Source organism: Falco rusticolus, chromosome 6 (genome assembly GCF_015220075.1).
Source record: "Falco rusticolus isolate bFalRus1 chromosome 6, bFalRus1.pri, whole genome shotgun sequence".
Taxonomy (NCBI): Eukaryota; Metazoa; Chordata; class Aves; order Falconiformes; family Falconidae; genus Falco; species Falco rusticolus.
Window position 1 is genome coordinate 3,027,841 of NC_051192.1, and position 10,975 is coordinate 3,038,815.

The 10,975-nt window shown below is 46.2% G+C and overlaps 1 protein-coding gene across 5 annotated transcripts in view; it reads left to right on the forward strand.

The window, feature by feature from the left end:
• MEIS1 (Meis homeobox 1) overlaps positions 1-9,374 on the forward strand; it is a 110,252-nt gene extending 100,878 nt beyond the window's left edge. For 3 of the 5 annotated variants that reach the window (XM_037392055.1, XM_037392056.1, XM_037392054.1), the window contains 3 exons: positions 3,468-3,526; positions 4,795-4,884; positions 7,795-9,374. In XM_037392055.1, coding sequence (XP_037247952.1) covers positions 3,468-3,526; positions 4,795-4,884; positions 7,795-8,078 — 433 coding nt within the window. In that variant the 3' untranslated portion in view covers positions 8,079-9,374. Of the gene's footprint in view, positions 1-3,467; positions 3,527-4,794; positions 4,885-5,149; positions 5,246-7,794 lie in introns of all 5 variants that reach the window. The other 2 variants (XM_037392058.1, XM_037392057.1) reach the window with 1 other exon arrangement.
• The last annotated feature ends 1,601 nt before the right edge of the window (positions 9,375-10,975 follow it).

Here is a 10,975-nt window from a genome sequence, read left to right on the forward strand (position 1 = left end):
GAAAAAAACCCAACCCAGAGCATCGCTCTGCGGAGTGCTCAGCCTTCCTTGGGCTGGGAGATGGGGACAACTCATACCCTGAGGGACCTCATGTTGTTTGTGCCACTATTGATTCTGCTCTGTGGGGGAAAAAAAACCCAAACCAAAAAATCCCTTTCCACATCAGAGCAAAGGTACCAATGCACAGAGCACTGGTAGGGGGAAAAATACTTTATGTCAGTCTCCGAGCCTGTGCATCAGTAAGGCTATGCGGCTGTCTTAATGATTAAGTTCTGTGCTGAGTCTTTATTTTGATGATACTCCATCTGAGTAGCACTTAATACACAAATGATTTTTTAGGTCCTCATTCCTCTGAACTTTTAAAAATTAGGGTGATTTGCAGTTTCTTTCTCTTAAGATAAGTTAATGTGAACACGTGGGAAAAGGGGCAGCGAGGTTTTTCCTGTTAGCTTTTCTGTTCAATCATTTTTGCCGGTGTTACGTCAGCCTGGAGCTTTGGAAGTTCAGAGTGTGATCGAAAGATCTTGGCCCTTCTATCAAAGGAAAAAACAGAGAGTATGAAGAAATGATCCCCATGTCCGTATATTTCTGCAGCCACAGCTAATTAGCAATTTTGCTTGCAAAGAGTTCTCAGATGTGATTTATAAACGTAACAGCGCTGCATTGTGTTCTCTCAAGGCAAGCCACATTAATAGTTTTAATCTGATGGGTTCTTATGAATTCCAAGTTTGGGATGCAGGAAGAAACTTGAAAGTGAATACTTTCTTCTTTTTTTTTTAATGCATAGTGGTTTGGAGTCTACTATAATGCAAAGTGAAGCGTTCTGTTACAAAGGCAGGGAGGATGGGACAGAAGGTTAAAGGGCATCCTGGAAACAAACAGCTGGACCAGTTTATTTAAACAGATACAAGGATGGGGAGCTGACCTCCATTTGACTTCTAGTGGGAGGAGCGAGAATGTCATTTTATTACTTTGCCCAGAAGGAAAATGTTCTTGCGTCTGAATTCCCCCCAAAGACATCCAAACACTGGGCTGTTTGGCAGAATTGCTACTTATAGAAAATACTTACCCGAATGCGTAGGAGGAAGATAATTGTTAAGTACCTGTGTGTAAAATGTTCTTAAAGAAGATATCCCAAGCCATAGCGTGGGGCAAACAGGTGAGAATACATTTTGCCGTAGGCACGTCTTGCGGATAATTGTTGGTGAACTCTAGCTATGTAGTTTGTTGTGAGACACATCCCCCTCCGCCGCCTTCTTACAAGCGCTTTTAGTTTGGAGGAAAAGGGACGGTTGTGAAGCTGGGGTGTGCGTGCTCAGTGTGGCTTAGGGTTTCTTTGGGGTAAACGCTTTTTGGTGACCAGCCAGCCTCAGAGCTACCAAAACCCCTGCCCTCCTGCCCCGGCAACAGGTCCTGGCAATAGGGCAGGAGAAGGACGGAGTAAAGGCAGCCAGAGCCTGCCAGGCTTGTGAAAAGGAACGGCTGGGGCATGGGGGTTTGTGTTGTTGTTTTGCTTAGGAGAGTTACTGTGGAAATTGCTTTCTGCAAATGCAGATTACAGATATTAAACAATTTTCTAATTGGTCATGGAGCTAAGGCAGCTAATGGGGGAAAAAAAGCAGATTTTTTTTAATTGCTTATTTCACATGGTGTTTGTGCTACACCTGTGCTTATAATGAGAAAGGAGAATTAGTCTAACCTTCTGCTCACATGATTCTAATTTTCATGGTTTGTACAAGATAATGATAAACTGATTTGCAACACTGTTTGCTGGAGTTGAGGGTGTTTTTATTATTGGAAATGTGTAGAAAAATTGATCCAATGCTGTTGCTGACAAAACATGACCTAGTTCAGGTGTGAGGTTTCCAGATCGGCGCCGGGACTTGGTACGTTTGAGCTCATTTGCTTGAGATAGGTTTGATTAGGACTCAACATCTTGATAAATTTGTGTGGGACTTTGGGGAATGGGGCTGAGTGGGGAAGGGGTGGCAGGAGGAGGCTGAAATGGGTGCTGGTTTTTGATGAGGGCAAAACAAACAGCTTCAGGCGGCGGCTGGTGATTCTTTTCCCCACCAGTGCAGGGGAATGGGTGGGCAGAGCTGCTTCCCGTGGGAAGGGCCTGGTGGCTTTTTCTGGGCACTAGGAGAGCTCCTGCTAAGCCACCTCAAGCAAAGGCAGTGAAAACAAGCACCCAGTAGAGCACTTTGTGGACTTTCCCATTGTGTTGTGCAAGTGCCATGTGGTTTTACCCATGCTCACGCTTCTTCCTTTACTAGTAATTATTGTGGCATACGCATCTTTACTGTTCTTTTTCTTTCTTGTAAAGAATGTAAAGCCTGGTTACGAGGCTTTGCCATGATTAGATCGCAATGGAGATTTTTTCCAAATGGTTTTTAACTAAGCTTTCTGATGAGCAAAACCGCAAGAGAAGTTCTTCTCATGCCCTTCAGACACAGCCTCCCAGCCATGGTTTCGAGCCTCCCGATGGCAGCGCCACGAGGACTGCCCGAGAGGAGACCGGGGCACTTACGATCCCTCTCCTTCTTCTCTTTTGCTCCAAATTGTTTTAACCGTTCCTTTCCCAAACAAGCACTGCAAGAGGAACCGAGGCGAGGAGCTACAAGAACGCAAGGCGTACGGTTGCAGATGGCTATTTTTAAAAATGACTGTACCTTTTTTTTTTCTTTCCAAAGATCTGCTTTTCATTGTTCATGGGGAATTTTCAGTAGTCCAGTAATTACAGTTTAACAAGATGTTTGCTGTAAATGGTCAGGCCTAGCTGGAGAAAACAGGATTATAAATTCAATTACTGTAAAGCTATGACCTCGCCTTGACCCCTCAGACTTTGCATAAAGAGAGAGGGGGGGAAAAAGCCCACCAAGAAATGGCTAGGAGGAATGCACAGCTCTGAAGTCCCCAGCAGTGTGACTTAGCGGTGATAAAACTCCAGACGTTCCCTCATTTGATGGGGTTCTGCCATCACAGTTCATTATCTTAATAGTGGGCATTAAAAGGGAATTAGGTTTGCAAGAGGTAGGGGCAGGTTTTGATAAAAAAAAATTGGAAAAAGAAGTCAGAGGACATAAGGCAGAAATGGCACTAATGAGGGGGAGGTAGCAGATGCCCTCACGAGCATCTCGCCGGCTTCACCCGTTTTTTTTTGTGCGTGTGCATGCCCCGTTCTGAATTGAGAAGAGCGTTGCTGGTATTGTTTCCTGAAAACTCGGCTAATTCCCCCATGAAAAGATGAAATGGAAGTGTCCAACTGTGGTAAAAAGCAGGCAAACATAAATCAGCTCGGAAACCCCAAGCTCGTGCTCTCAGAGGTCATCGGGGTTAGAGGTTTTGCAGGATTTGCATCCCCGCGTAGCCCGGCGGAGAGCACGGCGGCGGGGCGAGAGGGCTTGGGGACGGGTGCCAGTCGTCCCTTCCCTAACTGTTTGCTTTCCTCTCTTTTTTTCTTGCAGGTTTATTAATGCTAGAAGAAGAATAGTTCAGCCCATGATAGACCAGTCCAATCGAGCAGGCAAGTCCCCAGTAGTAACTGTATTCAAGTCACGCAGGCGAAAACCATCCTCAAGCCATTCACCGGGAGGTCCATTACCTGGTAAATAAATGAGAAATGAATGCTGGGAGTGACTGACAATTAAAATACAACCAGCTTTGTTTCATTACAACCCTAATCATTTTAACATGATTAAAACGTTTGGAGAAAAAAAAGACATCGAAAATTTTTTTTTTTTTTAAAAAAAGGAACTATAAAAGGATCCGCTCCGTGACCGGACTTGCCGTACATGTTCGGAATTAAAGTTATTTTTATGTTTTTTAGTAATTGTTTGGAGTTTTCCTTCCCAGCTCTTTCTGCTCCTGTGACCACTCCCTGGTGCATGGCTTGGTGTGGAATTGCTGTAAACTTTATTACCTGTCAAAAGGGCAAAGGGGTCAGAATCGCTTGTGGGACTCAGTAAAGTTCAAAGACATTCAATGAGGTAGAGCTTTATGTGCTTTAATAACCCAAGGCAGCTTACTTCTGAAGCCGGCTTTTAATGTACAGTTAAAACCCGGAGTTCAGGTAGTGGTCCTTGCGTAGGGTCCTTTTGCCCCTTGTCTCTTCTTTTGGGGAGCTGTCTTCTGGGGTCGCCGAGCGTTTGGGGGGATTTAGTTTTCTTTTCGGAAAGAAAAGCCTTAGGTTTTCACCCAAGTGCCGGTTCTGCCTGGTGTCTTGGCTCGCAGCTCTGTGGGGGTATTTGCTATCGAGGAGTAGCCCGTTACTCCCAGTCGGTTTTGTTTTCCGATCCTCGCTGCTGAACTATCCAGAGCCGCTGTCCGAGATGCCTCTGGGCCACGCTCCCTCTCCCAGCACGTTTGATTATTTTGTCATTAGAGGTAACTATCTGGCATGGACGCGTTCAGGTCCTGCTCGTAGGAAGGCACGCAGGCGTAATTTAACACACTGCGATTTCAGTGTGACTACTCCAGCCATAAAATCCGGCTCCTGTACAGGTCTTGGCACTGACGTCAGCGGCGGCAGCAGCTGGAGCTGGCGTTCCTCATGTCTTGAGCTTTCAAGTCGCTAACTTCAGTCCCAAACCGGCCGGAGGAAGCCGGGCCGAAGCCCAGCGGGCCGGTTAGCCTGGCCGCTGAATTTGGACAGTTAGAGGTTTTTCCCTCTTTTTCGAGCCGGCATAGATAGCAGTGTGACGCGGCCTTGGGGGGAGTAGTCGTGGCTTGACGCCACAGGAGGAGGTGACCCTTTTGGCTGTGGCTAAAAAGCAATGTTCTGCGCTTTTCCAGTAAGTCAAGGGACACCCTATAACCCCGACGGGCAGCCGATGGGAGGTTTCGTGATGGACGGCCAGCAGCACATGGGCATCCGAGCGCCAGGTAAGCCCCCGGGGCAGCGTCGCCCACCCACGGGGTGACTTCGGTCGTGCCACCGCAGGTAACCGCACCGCCGCCGCCGCCTCAGCCGCCTGCCTTGCCTCGCCTGTCCTCTGCCTGCCTGCAGCACCGCCGAGGGACACCAGGCACCTGCCGCTCGAGCGGTCCCGCGCCCTCTGCCCTGCTGTGTTTTGGAAAGGGGCTTTTGGCACTATCTGTTGACTTTGCTCATTCTCTGGCATCTTCTTGGATTTTTATCTCCCTCTAGGACCTATGAGTGGAATGGGCATGAATATGGGCATGGAGGGGCAGTGGCACTACATGTAACCTTCACCTAGGTAACCAATGGCAAAGCCAGGGGGAAGTAAGTACAAACGGGGTCTTTGTTCTCACTTTGTCCGAGGGATATTTGTCTCCTTGCATTTCCCTATGTTCTCCCTGCCCATAGCCTCATGCTTGTTCCTTCCTTTCCATCCATCCATCCTACGCCTGGGCTCCTTCAGGTTTCTCTCCCTCCGGTTCAGCTCAAGCTTTCCAAGCTCCCAAACCCCCCGTGCGCGCGCGCGCCGTACATTGACGCCGCCGTACATCGACGCCGCCATACATTGATGCTATTATCCATCCCCGAGCACATGACAAAACAAGAAGCAGCCGGGGAGGTGGGGGAGCCCGTCGTCTTGGCAACAGACTGATTTGCAAAATGTAAGCGGTCTGCAGCAGCGCAGGGAGAGGAAAGAGCATGTCCCCAAAGTGTCATAAATCTGTCTAACTGCAGTTGATGCATGAGTTACATTTCTCCCGCTAACCTGCAAGACACCAAAAAAGCCAAACAGAGACTTCTCGTAGGTAAAAAAAAAAAAAAAAAGAAAAGAAAAAAAAAAGAAAAAAAAAGAAAAAAAGAAAAAGGCGACTTCACTTAGTTGCGTTTTGGAAGGCAATGGACGAAACTTTGATTTTTTTTTTTCTTCAAGTTTATTTCTCTTTGTCTGTCCGTCATAATGGGATTACGTGTGGCAAAGGAAAAAGAGAGAATACAAAATAGAGGTGTGCGCAGCAGGCTATGGAGCTTAGCCCAGGCTAATTGACTATATCCAAATTAAGTATGCCATCACTTGCAGTGTGACAAATGGATTTGACTTATTCAGTATACAAAAATAGAGATCATTAATGCAATCTTCAGTGGCAGGCCTTGCGAAGAAAGCCTAGAGAAACTGTCCCAGTTTTGGGTTTTTTTTTCTCCCCCTCTTGTCTTTTTATAGGGGAAAATACATTATACCAATTTTTGTTGTTTGGGGTTTGCTTTTTTTTTTAGAGAGTAAAAGCAGTTTAAAACACCGAGGGGCCGGTACCATGTTGAAGTGGTGGTGATGCTGCTCCTCTTGCTCTCTTTCTGGAGTTAAAAGCAAGTTATTTCGGCACCACTGTTTTGCCCTCAGCCTGGGTGAACTCAGGGTTTGAAGTTACCCAGGCCAAGTGTATTTTGTAGTCATCTTCTCTGGGCGCGAGTGAAAACTAAGTTTTAACAATTAGCTGTGAAAACATTCCTCTGAGCTTGGGAATGCAACAGCCTTATTACCTCATCATGGAAATTTCTAGCTTAGTTAATTTAAATATTGTTTCTTAGTTTCTGGGTCAATTAAATTTAAATGATGTATTTTATGCTTCGTGACCAATTAAATTAATAGGTTATTACAAAAAATATTATCATCTTTTTTGATTAAAGAGCTGTGAGTACAGTATATTTTATAAGCAATTTTCATTAGTTCAAAACTGTTCCTTTAGGCTAGATTAAGCAGCTATTCATTGCTAGAGCCTTGAGACCTGATTCCAAGGTGTTCGGCGCATTCACAGCGCGCTCTTACTTAGAACTAAAGCCAATTGAACCTACTTAGCAATAGCGTATGCCTTTCACCCTTGATGATTATGGAGCTTATAGCTCTCCGAAACAATACACCTGTCAGTTCCCATCAGCTATAGCAATCCAAGCAGAAGGCAGAGGCCCACAGAAAGCAGGAGGTTTTATTGTTTTAGGTCCAATTTTTTTCTTATTGTTCTCCCAAACCCACTGAAAGGTTGACTGAGTTGCATGTCTGATTTTTTCAGACAGAAGTGAGCAGGGGGAGAGAATTAATTGATAACTGGTATTGATTATGTATATGTATTATTTTTTTTAACATGTTTAAAAATACAGGTTTGAGTTAACAATTGTCCTTAGCAATCCTATCAATTTCGGCATCATATGAAGCCTTTGTTCCGCGATGTATGTGCTTGCTGTATAGCGTCTGCTTGAATGGCACAAATACTCGGGACAGATTCCAAGCAATCGGGCTCGAGAGCTAAATAAATAGCTGGTTGACAAACCTGGGCGCCGATTTAACCCATCTCCCCCTCCCAAGCCCCTCATTAATGGCTACAGATTCCCCGCCTTGCGTTCCCAGCACGCTTTTACAAGCGGGGAGAGGAAGGCAGGGGGTGCAGCAAGGCCCCGGGGGATGGAGCCCACCTGAGAGCCCTCGCAGGGCTTCCCCACCTTGGTGCCACCACCCCGTGTGACACCTGTCATCATCAGGCACGCCTCTGGATCCGAAACATCTCCATCGCATACGTTCCTAACCGTAAAAGCAGAAAGCAGCTTTATCTCCCCAACCTCTCTTATTTGGAGCAGGGGAAGGATGTTCTTGGGGGTTGTTGGTTTTGGTTTTGACCTGGGCATCATTCCCGTTGCCGTCGCTGTGAGTCCGTGTGTAGGCTCCGATCCCACAAAGGCAGCTGCACTCGCGCGGCCGTGACTCTGCATCCCGTGCTGGGCTCGAGCCCAGCCTTCCCGTGCCCCAGCGGAGGAGCTTCGCGGCCCCATGTCGGCAGCCCGTGTCGTCCCCCCCCCAGCTCACCACCGCCTCTTTCTCTCCGCAGGGCTGCAAAGTATGCCAGGGGATTATGTGTCGCGGGGTAGTCCAATGGGTATGAATATGGGACAGCCAAGCTATACCCCACCCCAGATGCCCCCCCATCCTGCTCAGCTGCGTCATGGCCCCCCCATGCATACCTACATTCCTGGACACCCTCACCACCCAGCGATGATGATGCATGGAGGACCACCCCACCCTGGAATGCCCATGTCAGCATCAAGCCCCACAATGCTTCATCCCGGCGAGCCGGCAGTGAGCGGACAAGTGATGGACATTCATGCTCAGTAGCTTAAGGGAAATACGCGTTGTCTGCAGCGACGGTAGATTTCAAACATTGTCTTTCTGCAATGACTATGGAGTTCTTGGCGTCAACTTTGGACCAAGGGACGTTCCGATTCTTCACAGGGACCCTAAAAAGCAGGAAAACACCAACCGAAGTCAACTTCTGGGGACATGCTAAATACCTATATAAGACATTAAGAGAACAAAGAGTGAAATATTGTAAAATGCTATTATACTGTTATCCATATTACGTTGTTTCTTATAGATTTTTTAAAAAAAATGTGAAATTTTTCCACACTATGTGTGTTGTTTCCATAGCTCTTCACTTCCTCCAGAAGCCTCCTTACATTAAAAAAGAAGCCTTACACTTATCCTGCAAATGACAGAAAGGGCTTATTTGCAGGATTTTTAGAGCATTAAAATAACTATGTCAGGCAGAAGAATCTTTCTTCTATCCTAGGATTTCAGCCATGCACACTCTCTCTCTCCTCTCTCCTCCTCCTCTCCCTCTCTGTCTTTCTTCCCTTTCTCTCCCTCTCTCCCTGTCTCTCTCCCTCTCTCTCTTTCTAGCCTGGGGCGTGAATTTGCATGTCTAATTCATTTACTCACCATATTTGAATTGGCCTGAACAGATGTAAATCGGGAAGGATGGGAAAAACTGCAGTCATCAACAATGATTAATCAGCTGTTGCAGGCAGTGTCTTAAGGAGACTGGTAGGAGGAAGCATGGAAACGGAAAGGCAGTGTATTTGAAGCCTAATTGTCACATCAGAGCATCCTTGTCCCCATGCAGCAACCACCACCTTGTACATCACTTCCTGTTTTATGCAGCTCGAAACATGGACTGAAGATTTATTTTTAATATGTTGACTTTCTTTCTGGGCAAGACATCAGTCATGTGTGCATTTTTTTTTGGTTTTTTTTTTTTTTCCATAGTCCCATCATGGAGCATTTATGTATACATTGTAAATAAATTTTGTGCAAAAAGGACTGGAAAAATGATCTGTATTATTGCAATTTTTTGTAAAAGTAGCAGTTTGGTATGAGTTGGCATGCATACAGATTTACTAAGTGGGATAAGCTAATTATACTTTTGTTGTGGTTAAACAAATGCTTGTTGATAGCCTTTTTCTATCAAGAAACCAAGGAGCTAATTATTATTAATAATAATCATTGCACACTGAGTCTTAGAGTTTCTGATTGAAACAGTTTGGATTGTATAATAACTCAAAGCCCAGTTGTAGTAGTTTGAGTGCAGTAATGAAATCTGAATCTAAAATAAAAACAAATTATTTTTTGTCATGGTGACTCCACTGCTTGCAAAATTTGTTTCCCACCCCCCTTCAGCACTTCTAGCTGTTCTATCCTGAACCAGGAGCCCAGCAGCTACAAAATTCCGCTGGCTCCAGACACGGACCTAGCATTTTGCTATTTAAATATTGTATTTAAAGAATGTAAAAGTAACGCTGCACTGTGCAAAGAAACTTTCTGGGAACTCACACTGTAAATGGTCAGGATGGGAACTGTTGCCTGTTAATAAATGTAGTGTCATAGGGCAGCATGGGACAGGGATCTGTAAGGAGTATTAACCCCCCCCCCCCAATTACGCTTCTAAGACATGGCTTAAAATTATTTGAGCCACTGGCAGACTACATTGCTGTCTGGAGCTGAACATACTGAGGCAAGAGGGAAGCAAAACTCGGCAACTATCGCCCGGCAATGCGTATCTGTAAGAACTGTAAGAAATGGTGCAGGGGGCTGCTGGGGCAGCGGGGGGCGGGTGCAGGCCGCCCCCTCCCCATGAAGTGGGTCCCTGGCACTGCTGTGTGCTCCGCACTGCAGCCGGCGGGTGCAGCAGCCGGGAGAGCGCGGCGCTGCGCTGCCTTTTCAATCACATCGCAGCTATATTTAAAATAATAATAAAAAAAAAAATCCCGGGGGTAGGAAAATTACACAAGTATCTCAGTCAAGGCAAAATCATGCAACAGCCCCCCCCGCGGCCCGTCCCGTGCCAGCCGGCACCCCCCGATGCTGGGGGCAGGCCCCCGGGCTCTGTGAGTTGCCCCCCCGGGGGCTGGGCAGGCAGGGCGCAGGCAGGGCGCAGGCAGCGCAGACCTTGCTGTAGTAAGCAAATCACCGAAGTGGGGGCCTCTCCCCCCGCAGCTTGGATCTCCTCCCCCTTTTTTTTTTTTTTTTTTTAATTCCAAGTTTTCTTCCCCCTTCCCCTTTTTTTTTCTTTTTCTTTTTTCTTTTCCCCTTTTTTCTTTCCCCAGTTTCTTCTTTTTCCCTTTTTTCTTTCCCCCCTTTTTTCTTCTTTTTCTTCCTTTCGCTTCCTTTTTTGTTGTAACTCCGACTTTTCTCCCCCGCCCTCCCCATTTTTTTAAAGGGCCGCTGTACCGCCAAAGAGGCTGCGCATCCCAGCTCCCGCTTTGTGAGCGCGGAATAATGACACTTTCCTGCCAAAACGTGAATGAACGGGGCTCGCTTTTTGCTTTTTTACTTTTTGTTTTGTTTTGTTTTGTTTTTTTTAATGTTCCTTGAAAGACAAAAACAAACCGCCCTCTTGCATGCGAGGGCACACGCGTCCCTTCTCGCAGCCGCAGCGAAGTGGGGCACAGACCTTCCTCCGTGGGACCTTTTTTTTGGGGGGGGGAGGGGGAGAGCATTTTAAATTAAACCCGCTATTATATCCCAAGATATTTAATCAGCTGTAATTATAACACATTCAAAATGAAGAATATGCCTTGACAGTATTTTTATTGTTATTGTTCATCGCATGATGTTAGACAGCTTCAGAGGCACAGGAAAGAGAAGTAAACGGGTTACAAATAGGGAATTATCCCTCGTTTAGCATTAAAATTCATTTAGATAAAATTGCCACAAACATTTAAATGGGGAGATTA